At 39.4% G+C, this 17,439-nt stretch overlaps 1 protein-coding gene across 2 annotated transcripts in view; it reads right to left on the bottom strand.

Moving 5' to 3' along the window:
- Positions 1-17,439, bottom strand: part of GSK3B (glycogen synthase kinase 3 beta) — a 148,947-nt gene that overhangs the window by 83,341 nt on the left and 48,167 nt on the right. For both annotated transcript variants that reach the window (XM_054269739.1, XM_054269740.1), the window contains exon 2: positions 10,668-10,861. In XM_054269739.1, coding sequence (XP_054125714.1) covers positions 10,668-10,861 — 194 coding nt within the window. The remainder of the gene's footprint in view (positions 1-10,667; positions 10,862-17,439) is intronic.

Genomic DNA, 17,439 nt, shown 5'->3' with positions numbered 1-17,439 from the left:
GAAACATTTCTTATTTTGGGTTATTACATGATACAACTCTTACAAAACCACTCCAATAAAAATCAGATTCATTTTTATTTCCTGTGGTAGACCATACAGGTGATTCTAGGTCACCCAACAAAACCTCAGTCTACATTATCCTTCAAATTTAATCTTCCAATGTTCAAAATGGACCATATTTCACTGCATAATGCAGACAGAAAATGTGATGGAAAAAAACAAAGTGGAACAAAAAGCCCAAACAAGTTTTCCTCAACAACATGCAAAGTAAAGTGGTAGTAAAGTAATTATTTGTATTGTGTATGCTGAAAATAATTCAGTTGGTCACAAACATCTCACCTTCTCAGTCATCGGGGACCAGGAAGTATCCAAGTCACATGAAAAAAAAAGGCAGAATTGCTTATTTTAGAATATGCCCAACAGTCTGAACTGTCTCTGTACTTTAGATGCTTGACAAAACATTTAGAAGAGCTTCCTTTTATTATTTTCCCATGTCTTGGTACTACTTTTCCATGAAGCAATGGGCAGTGCAAATATTGCCTTTAGCAGCAAAGAAAACAATTACCCATTCCATGGCTCTCCAAGTTCCAAACACTTCCCAGAAGGAACATGCCATTTGGTTATAAAGAGTCGGGTCTACTCAAGAAAACAAGTGGAAAACAAAAATTATTCCCATTTTTACATTTACTTAAACCTTCCTCATTTTGTTTGCTGACTTTGAGTTGATCCTCTTCAAGGAAAAGACATAAAAAAAATGCCTCAATTACAGCTCAATTAAAAGGTTTTAAGCAAAGCCAAAAGGGTTCAACTACAGCACAGTGCCGGAGGGGACGGCACAGCTGTCTTGGTGACACAAAAATGAGATCTGTCCCTCTTCTTTGCTTCAGGAAGACCCCCCTGAGCAGCAGGTGGATCTCTTCTGTCCCTTCTATGACTAGCATTTTATAGGTTATCCCTTCTTTCCCCTCAAGCTTAATAGCTGCCACAGCAGGATATTTGAATAACAAATACCGAGTTCAGAAAGGACAGAGAGTTTGCCACTGCCTGATTTACCAGCCATGCATTTTAAAGACAAAAAAATCCCCAGTGTTCCCTGGCAAAAACTGAAGATAAATTATTTAATGATATATTCCAATCATGCTCCAAGACTGGAACATTGCACCAAAAATAATTTAACCAAATAAGAATTTAATAAGCAAGTGAGAGCCACAGGTAGGTAATGTTGCTAGATATAAAGACTATTTAAGCTAAATCTTCCGTAGCCAGGCAATCTCATGCTGTGGGATTTCCAAAAGAGAATACATAATGGTACAACCAAGAGCCTTGAAATATCTGCACACACCAAACATCCAAGTGGTCTCAAAAGCCCCATTTTATCCCATCAAACTAATCTTCTATTTATGCTCTCCACAATACTCTTCCCTAACGAGGAGACAGGTGTGGAAGGTTCCTCCTGGGACACCATTTCCACCCAACACCTGCATTCATGCCCATGCTCTCTACAGCAGCAGCATTACCAAGCTCTCAAGAGCATTAGATGAGCCTGCTCTCTGCCTGACCATCTCAGCATCTACTCTAAGAAGAAAAAAGATCAAACTAGCTTAGAATTTATATACAGCCTCATACACAGTCAACCACTAAATCACTGAGCTTCAGAAGGGCTTCAGAAATTTTACTGTGACTTTTTAATTGACAAAGTTCAGGCTCCATTCACAAAACAACGACTGCCCTCGATTCTCTACTTGAATTGGCTACACACTTAGAAAGCTCTACTCCACTGCCACACTAAGACTGTCAGCATTAAATGTTTTCTTTTTAGATGAGAAAACTCAAATCTGCTCCACCAGCCTGTGATCTGCCAGTCTCAAAATGCAAAGATAGTATCTCCTATATACTCTCCTAGAGTAGTGATCCTGAGAGGCTACCAAAGATCTCTCCATAAAACACTACAAAATGAAGAACATTAAAATCAATTTTTACCTTTGTTACACAGACCTACAAATCCATGCCATAATCAAGGCTCCCTCTAATTAGCAGGTGTGACCCAGATGTAAACCTGATCTATAAATATAAAATGGAGAGGTTATTTCTACTGCATGCAGGGTTACTGTTTTTTTATCCCAGTCCTTCTCAGGCACTTAGAGGCAGCAATGTTAAAAAGTCAAAGGAAAGGAAATTATCTTTCAAAACAGAACTTAATTTGACCACAATCAGGAATTCTGCAATGTCCAAGTACACCCTTACAGTTATAATGTGCTGACAGCATGTGGCTGAGTTACATCTATTCATGTCCTTTGAACTATGCATTTCCATACCTCGATGGGTTTGGAATTCTTTTAAACTGTATTCTCCACTCTGAAGGTCATTATTTCAGAATAGCATCCATTTAACCTGTGTCTCTCAAAACAGTCCCTAGCTAATTTGGGAATGTATATACACAGAATATATATTTCATACACTATATATATGTATTTTATGTAAACCAGACATAGGAACTCACTTCCTTTAGAAGACCTGAGAGACAACAGGAAGTAAACCAAAGCATTATTGGAGCAGCTGTATGAGTTATCTGGACTAGTGGGACAAAAGACTTTTCATAAATGTATCTTCCAGTTCTTTTTGTTCGTCAGTAAATTCACACAGGACAGGCAGATTTCATTTTAAGTTATTTAATTTTAAGTCTCAAGTTATACATTAGAAGTGAGCAAGAGCAGAGAAAACTGACAAAACAGGTATCTTGTTTTAAAGTCCCATCTTGGACCTAGTTTAAGGAGTACCACAGAAAAACTCCCGGAAATAGAAAAGCTCAGAATCCAAAATAAATGCACCACTTACATTGTGGTATGGATCTGTAAAAGGCCTCATGCAGACACCCACGGGGTAGGAGCAGGAAAGCCCTCTTTTGACTCCTCCCTTTTCAAAGAACACATTCCTAGGGCCTATTTCCCTACTAACATGTTGGTTTGGTTTCCCTATTGACACGTTGGTTTCCACATGGCAACACGTGGAAACACGTCTAAACACGCACAAAGCACGTCTGCAGATGAAGAGCTTTTCCTCTCTATCCTAGGCCAGCTGTGGCTGGGTGACATTGCATTCCCTGGACATTCATTATCAGTCCAGACTCTCCTGCTAAAAAGCAGAAAACTGAAATCAATGCTCCTAGTACAAACTCCATGTCATCTCATGTGCCAAACTGAAGATCTATTTTGCACTAACAGCTATTATGCATCCAGTTCAGCTGTCAGATTTGAAAACATCTGCAGGAGTAGTCATAACTACAAATAATTTTGTTATACAGACTTTAAAATAAAACAAAGTTAGAAATATGATTCTTAGAATTCTTAGATGTTCTAGGCCACTGAAGTTTGCCCAGGAAGGTTACAGCTGATACACTGAACAGTGCACTGCTTTCTTCAAAGAAAAGCAAGAGCAAACAGTGTTTTTATCCATTAGGAAAGTTTGAGAAAATTGGAAAATGGAATGACATTGTTGTGAGTGAAAATTCAGATCTCTACTGAGCCTTTTTGGTTGCTGTGAACACACAGGCACTGCAACTGCAATTACAGTTAAATGATAGGATTGGCTCCTCCAGTAAGCTTCCAGGAGACAGCCAGATCAAGTACTGCTGTAAGAAAAGCTATTATCTTGCTAAGTGTCTCTGATAATCTGGATAAAGTAAGTTGGGCCAGAGCTACAAATCTGGCCTCTATACAAGAGTTAAAGCATAGATTAGAAAAAACCTCTCTGAAAGCAACCATAGCCCTCCAGCTGTTTAGAAGATGGAAAAACAACCTGAACACATGCCCAGGCATCTCCCATTCTGGAAATCTTATCTGATAGCCTCAGTCTTAAAGGGGGACTGTACTCCCTTAGATGAGGACAGCTAGGAGTAAAAGGCAGTTTTCATCAGGCTCAATTATCTTTCTACTGCTGGTTTAACACATGTTCACAATATTTGCTGAAGTTACTGAAAAATATTTTCAGCCTTCCATCCCCACTTCTGATCCAAACACAAAACATCTCATTAGTCAGAAGACAGATCTATTGTTTTGAGTGCACTTTCTAGCTATTTAACAATAAAATTAAGGCACCCTTAAGAGAGTAAAACCTCCATGATAGTCTTATGAACAGTGATTCACTATTCCTCAGATCTTCAAAGTAGCTATGAAGTGCAAGCCCTCAAAGACTTAAAAGAAAGGTGCTTAAATGTTACTAATTCTCATCACCATGTTTTTCCTTTGTGACTTTTTATCCCATGGGTGCTTCCAAGTCAACTGAGATGCAGTAAATAAAGGCATTCTTCTAAGAGAAGGCCTTAGAGATTAATGTTTGAATATTCAGTGATCCTTAGATGGAGATATGAGATGAGAGAATGCATCTAACTCACACACAGATGAAATTAAAAAAGGAAGTTCAGTCCTTAGTTCAGAGAAAACCTGTGCAGATAACGAGAGGTCACAGTGAAAGATAATCATGAAAACATCAGAGTAAATCCAACCTCTACACTGTATTCAAAACTTTAAACACTGACTTAGATGAAGGCAGCATTCATTCTGAACTTCTGTGATAACTTTCAATTCCCTTCTAGAAAGGAGTCAAGTAGGAGGGAAGAGGAAGATCTGGAGTGACCTTATTGCTCTCTATAACTACTACAAAAAGGAGTTTGTCCTAAAGTGGGGTTGGTCTCTGCTCTCAGGCAACCAGCAAACCCAATGAGAGGACACAGTCTCCAGCTGAACTAGGGGAGGTTTAGGCTGGACATCAGGAGAAATTTCTTCAAAGAATGGTTATTAAAGTTTGGAATGGACTACCGAGGGCAGTGGGTCACCACCCCTGGAGGTGTTCACGGAACAATTGGATGTGGCACTTAGTGCCATGGTCTAGTTGACAAGGTGGTCATCAGTACAAGGTTGGAATCAATCTTGGAGGGCTTTTCTGTGACTTCAATATTCACCTGTGTGCTTGAAAGAAAGGGTCCACAATTCAGGCAAATACAAAGGAAGTCAAGGTTTCTTTGAGATATCCAGCAGTAACAATGGCTTCTCTTCAATCGTACTTTAACATTCTCATGACAAAGCTGTGGTACACAGAATTAGGAGTCTGGAAGATGGACCTGCTAAAACATCAAAAAGCAAGAGGATGCACACATCCTGTCTGAACCCAGCAAAGGGAAAACAAACCTGCACAGAAGAGACAGTGATATCACTTCCCTTAAAGCTTTGCAACTGGGCTGCCCAACATATATCAAGAAGATGGGTGTCAAACTCCTGTCTGCTTGTCAGTATATAGACATGACTACCCACAGCCCAAGCTTACAGACTGCAAAACAAAACTTGTTTTATATCTTCTTTCAGTCACATTACCCAAGTAACTTGAGTACCTCTCTCCTCAAAACAGCTCAGATACACCAAAAGTGGCCTTAATAGACTGAAGCCCCCTGAAATGAAGCCTTTTTTCCCAGTATAATGCTACTATCTGTTGTATCTTTACTGGCCATCAATAACCAAGAACTAAGAAACAAGCTGGGGGAAGTCAGAAAAAAATTGAACTAATTCAACCCAATTTGAAGGCATATTCTCACAGTGGTCTGTTAACCACTGAGATTCTGAGAGCAAAAGAGGCAAACCATTAATCAACAGGTTCACTTTTTCACATGCATATTTACAGAATTATACCTTCAATCATGAGCAGAAACACAAAACCTATTAAGAAAAAAACTGGGTCAGCTCTAGATTTCTGAATGCTTTAAACAGAAAATTCTCTTGAAAAATTAGCAGAACTTAAAAACCTAAACACCTAGTCATTTTTCAATGGAAAGTCTTCCTTATGGTTTTACATTTTTCATGGGAGCTGCTATGATCAAAGTTGCAGTAAATAAGGTAACACAAACAGCGGATATGGGCTACTTTGAAAAGAATCTTTTTATACTTAGCAGCTTGATATATCTGAGGCAGGAACTGAAAGAAAGCTGTTGCTTTCAGAAGCATTTCAAACAGCTCACAAAGTACATACACCAGCAGAGAAAGAAAGAAAGAAACCGGAACCTCAACACAAACTTATTTTTCCATTCTGATGCTTTATTGGGCTTTAAGGCTCAAATTAACACTAAGACTTTACATATTAAAAAGCCAAAAAAACCCAATACAAAACAAAAAACCAAAACCAAACCAAACCCAAAAAAAAAACCCAACAAAAAAACCACCCCCAAACCAGTAAACAAAAACAAACAATAAACATGTAAATACTCACAACACCTATTCCTTCCCTAACTAAAAACAGGAAAGACCACTGCCTACTATTGAGTGGCCTCAGCTTCAACAATGCAGTCCTTCACATTTATGGACCATTAGGGCCCTAGTTTGACATCCTCTCACACTCCAGAAACTCTGCCTATTTAAATAATTCACACAACTAAGCCAAGGGCACACACGGTTGGATGGTTAAACCAAGGCAGTCTCTGAATGATTTGACAGACTGGATGGCATGAATGGTTCCCATTACAGAATTTGGCTTTCTCTTGCTGCACACTTCATGTCTCTGTGAGCCATTAACAAGAAATGTGATGCCCAATCTAGACTGTTTGAAAAGGTGCAGGAGGAGTACAAACTGTCTTCATCACTTAGATTTCAACAGCCCAGTGCTAAAAGCAGAAACATCAAGTATGCAATTCAGATGCAAGAAATTTAACTGCTTATTCTCAGTCAGCTGTGAAATACTTCTAGCAATTTACACATTCATTTCATTAGGATTTCTTAGAAACCTTAATGGAATGGCAGAAATAACAAAAAATAACTATTTATGCTAACATGCCTCTTTGCTTATTATTGGTTTTTGCACAATGAGACAGCAACATGACAGACTCTTAATCTGAAGAATATTCCAATGAAAATGCTAACAAAAGCAGTGCAAGAATTTTTATGCTACCAGTATTTTCTTTTCAAGCATCACAATTAGGCTGTGTCACTGTGCTGTTAGGTACAGACACATAAATGAAAATAACTGAAAATACTATGAACCTTTTAACTGCATCTGTTGATGCTTTGCATAAGAACCTATTATTACACATTTTTGGAACAGAAGCAGAAATATAGTATAGATGTGTGAAGGCCAGGTCATTGTCTTTTGGAAATTTTGCCATTTGAAAGCACTTTGGCCCCAAAGTTTGTGAGCAGCTGCCTTACACTGTTTTTCAAAGAGAAACATCCCTCTCACACCTGTTAAACTTTTAACTGAAAAAAAAATCCAAAACCCACCACCCCAAAAATATAACTTTCCTTAAGAGTTGGTTAATTAAAGTAAACAAATTAAATTGTTTCACAGATTATTGACAAACAGCACATAGTCTGTGAACTACTGACTCAAGTATCAGGTAATTGCCCAAAATTACATTACTTAATTCCTCACACTTAGTATGGAGAACTACTTTACTGAAGGCAGAACCACAAACTGAAATTAAGCATAAATCTCTAGGTGGTATTTTATTTATTCCCTTCAGGGACTTCCCACTTATTCCTACCAATACTATTGCTGTACATTACACTGAACTCTAGACACACACACTCTAAAAGCCAGAGCAATTCGGAGACCCTGTTTAAAACACGGTCATGCAGGAACTGCAATGTCAAACTGAAGAACCACTGAACTGCAACGAGGGAGTAGAAAGAAGAAGGAGCATTGCAAACTATCTTTACCATCACAGAAACTGTAAGATTCAACTCTTCAGCACTGATTTAACATTCAACTTCTTTCTGGTCTGGACCAGTGCTGGGAGGCTGACTTGTCATAGTAATGGAAAAGGAAAAAAGAAAAATAGGCAACCCCCCTCTAGCTTTCAAGCTAGCTTCAAACCTGGACAAATGCATCTCAGCTTCCTGACAGAGATCTAAAATTGGCAACTGAGGCACATATTCCAGACCTACACAGTGATGGCCCTCTACATTCACAAAATGCAGCAAGAGCCTAGAGGTTACACTCTCTTGGGACTTTCTTTAGTTTCTGAATTTTCAATTCAAAGACTATCTGCTAGCTCTTCTCAAAGCACTTTTTGAAGAAATCATGACTAAGGAATTATACTGTATGTACCAAGAGAAATAGATCACAACAGACAAGCACCAGGCAGATGAGGGATAAGCAGGCACCAGGCAGAAGCATACAGTTGAAAATTTCGTTCATGATTCAAATTTCAGGAAGCAACTTCCATACATCCCTTTCCTCTTGCTGCTTGTTCACCACTGGGATCAGTGCAGACTGGTATTTCTGAAGTGCCCCCTCCTCTCTTGCCTCCCTTGTTTGATTCATTATCAAAGCGATAATGAATCAAACAAGCTGCCACCACGTTGGGCTGCCTGCAGTAAGGTTGGCTTTTTCCCCTCAGTCACTGCTGAAGTGAGAGTATGCATTAATGAGAGGGGAGTGGCAGATTTCAGGGAACTCCACTGAGCAGGCCTTGGATCTGGACTTAGGCAGCCAGGCAGGGATGGCAAGAGCCCAGCGGAGCTGCACCTACAGCCCAGCTCTCTGAACACATGGGATGGTCTGCTCCTACACTGCACTCAACCCATTCAGCCAACACACTTTCCAAGCCCCCTCTGTAACTTGTAGATTATGTGCTCCAGTATTTACTACCTAGATCAGGTATTACCAAAGAGTAGCACTCCCTAGAGAAATTGCATGCTGCTCTTAATATAATATACATCTGTCTAGCTTCCAAATCTGCCCAGGTAGAGGCTGCCATCCAGCCTGCAAGAATTTACACCTCCTGCCAACATAACGTACACTTCTAGATCAGAATGTGAAAAAATGAGAGGACTAAAGTGACAAATGATGGGGAAAATTAAGGAGCTTAGACCAAAGGTAGATGATGATGTGTAGCTGGGATAAAAGTTTGGGATAAGAATATGAAAAAATGCATAACTTGGGTATTACTGCAGATGTGACCCATACAAATTATGAAGTTTAAAAAACTATTTTTAAATTAATGCTGGCTCTCTGCAAATCTATACATGGACTTAAGCACTAATTACACCTAGTTTAGGGATATTAAAGCCTCCAGGTATTGGATGTTCTCAGCTCATATTATCAAATGCAGACAATTAATTCAGAGTCCAAACTGGAAACACCCTACTTAGCTTTTCAGTTCAGCTGCTTTGCTTTAACAAAGGGCTAATATTCAAGAAACAATTTTTTCTATCATTTAAAGAAACACTCAAAAAAGATATATAGTCAGGTAACAAAATGTCACTAAACCAACTACCAAAACAAAAAGCAATCAAAGACCAACATTTTACTCTAGTTGCCCAAGAGAGATTAATTTAAAAAAAAAAGTAAGATGTCACAAATTATTAATATCTGATGGTCAGGAACTAAAATGCTTGGCCAAGTTTTCATTTTGACACACTGCAAAACCCCAGTTACAAGACTAAAGAAATCAAAGGTTCTTGTCAAAACCACTAGCTGACATCAACCAAGCATGACAGGGTATAGGAAATATCCTGACCTTCCCCCTTAAACCTATGCAATGGGAAGAGACCAAAAAGCTCCTTTTAAGTACTAGGTTTAGAATTGGCTTTTCCTTTTCTGTTTTACCTCTTCTTTCTTCTCCTAAAATAAGGCACTCTTACATCATATTGCATGCTTCCCAAGTACTAATTACCTTCAACCCATAATACAGTCCAGGAATAACTCAGATGCAAGAAGTATGTAAGAACTCTATAAATCCTCCTTAACTGGAAGTAAACAGTTCTGCATTACATTAATTTAAATGCATCTTTCCTATTTTCCTTCGAAACACTTCAAAACAATGTTTTTGCCACCAAAAAAGGACACAAACTACAAATATTACCAGTGAAACTAGCTGTGTATGAGGTCTTACTGTGAAAACAAGATTTAGTAAAACCAGGACCTCTGCTATCATGTACTGCTTGCACAAGCTGATCTGCAGGCCACCTGACTATAAGGGAAAGAGGTCAAGTACATTAAGTACCAAGCTGTGGACTAACAGAAGTGTTGAGGTGGCTTATGGTTCTTAAATTTATTTGGTTTAAAAATCACACAATCTCTTTGGAAGGCTACCAGTTTAGAATAAAGGACCACTAGTGTACTAAAACCACCAGGGTAGAACACATTTATAAATCAAATAACAAAAAAAAATAAGTGATCTTCAGCCCAAACTGCCCTGAGCTCAGTATTTGTTATCTTGTTGCTTGGCCTTTATCATTTCTAATTTACTCAAATATAGCTTTCAACTTTATAGGTGCAGCAACTAAAAACAAAGCCTAAAGGCTCCTGTTCCTTCCAGCAGTTTAATTATTAATGACTGGAGAAGAGTTTATGCTAGAAAAAAGTAACCTTAAGACAAGCTTTTCCTTTGTTTCCACAGTTCACTGTCTGAGAAATTTGGCCAGCAACCTGGAAACAGCACATCAAATCAGCATTTTCAGATTCCTGACTTGCACTAATACAAATAATCACAGTGACTCACCGATTTTCAAGTTTAACCACTGCTTTATCATAATCCATCTGTTTAATTTTCAGTCCCAAAAAATTTTAGGCATATTTATGCTCTCCAATGAAAATAAATTAATAAAATCAAAAACACTGCCATTAAAGACATGAAAAAGGAGATAACATTCATGAAAATACTATGAACTTATGCATAGGCTCACCTTAAATCTTTTATCCTGCAGGACTTTCTTAATAGCCACAAGCTCTCCTGAATCACAGAGTTTGGCTTGATACACAACACCAAAAGATCCATTTCCAATCACCTTGGTGTCTGTGTAGCTGACTTCTTGTGGTCGGTCTGGACCTTGTCCAGGAGTTGCAACTACTGTAGTCACCTTGCTGCCATCTTTGTCTCCTGCAAAGCAAGAGATACACAAATAATCAAAACACATGCATAAACAAGATGACCAGTAAGACTAAACCAGGAGGGTAAGACAAAGATTTAGATCAGCATATGTACTTCAATATTATAGAGAAAACCAGAAAACCTCTAACAAAATGTAAAGAAAACACTGAGCATGTTTTTTTACCTATATATATATAAGTGATGACAATTTTTCATTTAGATTATTGCTAAGAAAAATTTGCTCTCCAGAAGTAAATAATTGAGCAATAAAATGTAATGCACAAAGAAGCCAAATATTTATCCCTACATCTGATTATCAAGTAAGTGATATTAAACACACTGTTTGCATTACCAAAATGAAGCATTTTCCCATATTTATCCTATAACTGAAGAAACCAAACTGCCAGTATGAGCTCAGATCAGCACTCTGATCTTGACAGGCATTTATCTGGCAACAACAAAAACCAAGAGCACGTTAGGTTTGTTACAAATCCACCCACATGTAAAGCTTCAGCTTGCAGCACTAGGAAGCATAACCTTTGTCAAACCTGGCTGTGTGCACCTGAAGCCAAACCTAGGCTGCATCAGATGGCACACTCTTGTTCCTCCCTTCTTCCATGTCTGGACTTCCTTGCACAGAAGGGTGGTACCTGCTGGGGCAGGGGAAGAAGGGGGAGAAGGATGCCAACAGCAGGCACTTAGCTGGTATCTCAACAGGAACCAGAGCACAGCCAGGGACAGGGCTCAGGATGCAGGAGCACAGTGGAAGCTGCACAGGTGAATGTGCTGTGGCACACATGCAGCAGTTTGGGGCTCCATCACTTTCCATCAAAAGACCCTGTGCAAGCCACTACCACCTACTCTTAGCCCCACTGTTACTACCAATAGTGCTTCACCCTGTTCCAAGTCTGGTTTTGTTCATAATAGGAGCAAAGCTTTAGGCACTGTACAAGCACAGCCTGGGCATTTCTTGCCATTCAGTTGCAATAAAGAGCCCTTCAGGCTTGGGTTACAGAACCAAACAGGGCTGCAAGAAAAACCAGAACCTGCTGCTGCATAGCAGTCACCACAATTCTACACAAACTGTTCTCAAGAAATGCCCATCACACCTGCTTATTCACAAACCTCCTCTCCATGACTTTCTCCAGGAATTCTCTTCACTTCTCATGCATTTAGAAAAATCTTTCCAAGAGACAGCTTGATCAATAGCGCTAGTGTAGTTCAGGCAAAATGCTCTTTGTTCTGCTCCAAAAAGGGCATGGAAAAAAAATGGCACAACTCACTCTCTTTCCCCCCACTGCCTGCTTCAAACATGAGTGCTGTTGCAAAGAAAGTTATTATGATGGAGAAGTTATTTCTCTCTAGGAAACCTCTCCCCTCACTGCTAAAAACTACTCAGGTACAGCACCTAAAACCAGGCTCTGCAAGGGAAGCTTATCTCAGCTCTGCCCAGCATGCGGGTGACTGCTTGTGTCCGACTTACAACACACTTGTTTGCACAGCCCAGCACAATGTTTGCAGCTTGTGCAATGCTGCAATCTCATGATCAGCTCGTGTACCAAACTCTCCTCTGTGGAGCTGCTGCCTGTCCAATCCTCATCCACTCTCCACTTACACACCTGACTGCTCTTATCAAAGCCTAATATTCTGCATTTTGTCCTGATTGAACTGCATCCAAGGTTACTGAGCTCTCTTGCCAGATTGTCAAATCCTTCAATCACAGTCACTATCCAGAGATTTATTTCCCAATGCTACATGAAATTTACCTAAAAAATTGGTGAAAACTGGTGAATCCTATGAGACTGCCTAAAAGCCCTGCAAAAAACCACAAAATATCTCATCCTTTTTTTTTCTTGGACCTCCTGTTATGCTCTAACAAAATAATCATTTTGTATGTCTTTCATGGGATTTCCCGTAGTCCATTGTTCTCCTAGGTTTTCTCATGAGAAAATCAGTTTGCAAACTCAAGATATCCACATCAAGATAGCCACATCTACTTCTGCACCTACAAAACTCAGAAGAAAAGCAGGTGGCTTGACATGATTTCCTCCTGAAAAGTCCACAATAACTACTACTCATCTCCTATGTTGCCTCTTAGGGTCTTACAACTTGTTACCTTTTATGAGTACAACTACTCCATGAAAGAAATTAACAAGTCAAATAAAAATTAAGCACATGAGTGCTAAAGGTGCCAATTACTTGCCAAGCAATACAGAGTTGATCTAGCCCTTCCCCATAATAGTCACGAGAAGTTGAGATGCAGATTTACAGATCTGGAGAGAAAATGGGGTAGGGGGTAGAAAGGAACACTAGACAGACGAATGTCTTCTTACAGGGAGAGAAAGAGAAGCATAAATAGAAGCACACTAGCTGCATGGAAAATTCATTCTCCTCTTTGATAACTGTAAGAAATAAAAGAAGGAAGTCACAAATAGAAAGAAATCCTTTTTTCTATTTTTGTAAACAAACTGGAAGTGTAACTCTCATAGCAGCAATGCATTTTATTTGTCCAATTATTCTGTGATTATCATTCTAACCTACCAAATATACAAATGAGTTATATCTGCTTTACTACAGCAATCCTCATCAAATAAAAGGTAATCCCCTACTTGCTCAATTTTGACGTGCATCTTTTTTTTCTTTTTGGCAGGGTTCACTAGACCAGAGTATTGAGATTGTTGTTAATGAGTTTTATTCTCCATTTTTCCAAAAATCAAGACTAATGAACTCTTATAGATAAAAATAATTGCCCCTGGCAGACCTGGTTGAGATTTGAAGTACTTGATATCAAGAGATCTGCTCTAAGGACTTTCTTCAGAGCTGCAACTCTCTCAGGGACCTCTTTGTCCACAAAAGCAAACCCTGAATTTCAAGCCACGTCACGTGTTTTATCCCAACATGCAGCACACAGGCTGCACCATCCAGCCAACTCTTCCAGAGCTCAAATGTAAAACCAGTCAGCTTTAGACACTTTCCTTTAACTCCACAGGAAAACAGCTCCTACCTGAACTTGCTGAAATCATCAGTGCTTAGAAGCGTATTCACTGACACTTTAAACACTACACCAAGAATTACTTTGTTTCTTTACCAGAATTTACAGAGCATTAAGCCTCACAGAGCTTTCTCCCAGCTTCCTGCTTTCAGGAAACAACAGGTTTTGCAAACCATCCACAAAACACACCATAAGGGCTCCAATCTTTTAAAAGTTAAGGGTTTCAGTTATATTCTATTTCAGTATTGTTGAATCTGAGGGACTATAGGGTAAAATTCACCTTGCACCCTTCAAAGCTTTGATCTCCAAGAATAAAACATCTCACTGCTGCTCAAAGTATACAGATAATGTGTTTGTATGGCAGCAGCATCCAAGCCTGTTTTGCCACTCCTTGCCACAAGACAGATGTAGGTACTGCTCACAAGATCATACACAGTTCAGAATGCTTATCCCAGTTCTAATTGTCTGGACAGCAAGCACTGACTTGCCAGCCAAACAGCACAGGAAGGAGTTCACTAAACAGCTTTCAGAAATGCTGGGTTTAGCCTCAGCATGATGGAAAATGGAAGAGAGGAAACAGCCCTGCCCAGCAATCTTCAGTACCTCCAGATTCCTAACAGCATTACACCACAGCAAGTCTTAAAGAGAAGCCTAGCCAGTTCTTATCTCATTCCCTCCACCTCTTATTTTGTTCAGGACTGTCACACTCTGTGACCCCAGTGGACAGGCAGGCACCACCAAACACTGAATACTGTCCACACCTTTGATTGTAAGGTCTACAACAGAACTAGGACATTAAATGGAAAAACTAAAGGAGGAAGAAAGGACTAAATAGCAAAATACTGAACAGCTCCTACAGCACAATTTCACATGAAATGCATCACTAGCACATGTCCAGAGGCTGCTGTTTTCTAGGGCCAACAGCAATATGACCTTGCTTTACTGTAACCAAAAAGCAAATTCATGTGACTATAAAATCATCATCTATGCTAACCACCTTTATAACAGCCAGGGTAGAAGCAAAAGGATAAATAAATAGTTATCACATTATAATACACTGGCATTTGGCATTTCATGGAAACCCTTAAAGCATTTCCCCACACAGTACTGCTGTTTAGCATCCATGATGTTGTATTTGGGTTTGAGTTTTTTTGATTAAGAGCTTTTCCACAATTCTGATGTGAATTGAAAACAAAATGCAGACGTTTCAACTTCCAAGTGCTCTGATTAATCTAGCTCACTTTCTACCTTTAGTACACGATGACCACATGGACAAATCACAACCATTACGTAAAAGCACTGTTGAAAGCAGAGAATACTCATCGGCTTGTGGGAAGAAATGAGCATACTCCACTTACAAGACCACAGACCATCAGTGCAAGCTACAATCCTATTTCTGCATCTCAAAAAAAAAAAACAACCAAAACAAAACCTATGGTGGCATATGTTTTTACTCATGCGAGACTGGGGATCCTGCTACTGGGCAAGCATTTTGTCACATATACCCCACCAGCTGCAGATTTCTATTGCTAAGCTCAAAGATGACCACCTGTAAGTGCACTGCATGTATACCTTTGGCCTGTGCCAAATGAGGTGTCACTCAATAAAATTCACTTCAGTCCTCAGGGACCATGAAAGGCATCCTTTGCTATTGATCATCCACACACACCTTCTACTGAATGGGCCTGGAGAAAGTCCAAAATTATGTCTGCCCTACATCCCTTTAGTTGTTTAGTGTCTGACTGAGCAGTGAAACCACACTTTAATGCAGAGATCTAAGAGTGCTTTTTTAGCTCTCAACTCTATATGTGGGTGCCCCCTTCCTCCTTTTCAATGTGTTTTACAGTTGAAGAAACAATGTATTAGTACAATGATTACAGCAGCTTTACTTCTACTTCAAATGCAACCTTGATCTTTTGCACTGTCTACAAACTCCACCTTTTCCTCTCTTTTGACTTTACTTGTTTCCTCTCGCTTCCCTCCTCCTCCTGCTGCATTCCTCCTCACCAGCATGCTCACAGACTTTTCCATTAGATAGTACCTAGGTTGTTTTAAAGTCCTAAAAGAAAACTTTACAGACATACAACACACTCTGTACAAGGTCTGAGGTCATATAACTGTGCTCATTTAAATAGCTTCACTGATTTGTTTCAAATCTCAGTGTCACCTCCCTACTAAGACATGGCTCACTATTAAGTCACTTGACTATTTCTCCCCTTCATAAGACTTAGCTGCACTGCTTCATCTTAATTTGCTCAATGTCCAACAGAGTCAGGAGTCACTTCCACAGAAATCTGACATGGCTGGATCCAGCTCCTGCTGATGGGATTAGGTTACAACCAGGAGCTGACACAACTACCTAGAAAGAAATGAGCAACCAAAGGGGGATGGAAGTTTATCAGAACTGCAGTAGCTCTTCTCAGTTGTGGATAACTGGACAATCAAAAGATCTGACTACTTTGTGAAAAAAATGTTTTAAGAGAAAACTTTTCTTGAGCTATCTGCTAGAATCTGGTGCTCATCATCACATAAGGCTATGGAATAGAACACCTGACTTCTCAGATAATTGTTCATGGCATGTGAAGGAAGAAGGAGGTCAGCAGCTGCTCTGAAAGTCTTTAAAGTGGCCAACGTATGCTTGAGGAAACATTGTCAGCAGCAGAAACCACTACTAATTTTCTTTTTCTAAATATTTTTTCCTACTACATTTTTTAAAAAGTTAGTTTCATGAAGAGCTGATTATTATGAGTCAGTATGGGGAGAAAGTACTAAAATGGTATTTATGAACTGTTTTACTAGACAACTTCCTTTCCTCATCAGTGAGCTGCAAGAATGTTACCTAGTTGGAGACAAGATAAACCTAGAACCATTCAGAACCACAGAATGGTTTGAAGGGACATCAAAGCTCATACAGTTCCAACCCCTGCAAGCATCAGCTGAGAATCTGCACTTGAGCAAGCTATTCCAAGTCCCATCCAGGCTGGGACAGGGCATCCACAGCTTCTCCATGCAACCTGTTCTAGTGTCTCACCACACTCACAGGAAAGAATTTCTATGTATAATCTCAAGTCTTCAGTTTGAGTCCATTGCCCCTTGCCCTACCACTATAAGCCCTCATAAAAAGTCCCTTTCCAGCTTTCTTGAAATGAACATTCACACACCAAATCAGAAAAGCTCAGGGAATCAAAGAAAGGAGTCTTACAAAACACAGTGTCATTTGGTTTTTCAATTTACACTGAACAAAAAGAGTCCTTGGAATTCCAAAAATAGTTCAGGTCAAGCATTGAATAAAAACCTGTAAGTGTGCCAATCATCACCCAGATAAGGCAGATGCATTCACTGAATATTTATATACCCACACACTTGTTTTAGCACAGAAAATGTCACTTGACTTCCTGACTGTAACTGAATACTGCAATAAAAGAGTGGCCATTAGACATTACTTAAGATCAGAAGAATCTCATGATTTGTACCCAAGGATTTTGGAAGAGCTAACTAAGGAGTCATTTTTGAAAGGAATCAGAACACTCAGAGAACTTCTAAGATGGATGGGATGATTCATACAATCCTGTTATTTTGACAACAATTTTGGCTT

The sequence above is a fragment of the Melozone crissalis genome, unplaced genomic scaffold, assembly GCF_028551555.1.
Source record: "Melozone crissalis strain CALT ecotype California unplaced genomic scaffold, PUWL_Pcris_2 ptg000008l_1, whole genome shotgun sequence".
Taxonomy (NCBI): domain Eukaryota; kingdom Metazoa; phylum Chordata; class Aves; order Passeriformes; family Passerellidae; genus Melozone; species Melozone crissalis.
Note: the sequence above shows the minus strand (reverse complement) of the source record. Positions and strands in the feature narration are given on the sequence as shown.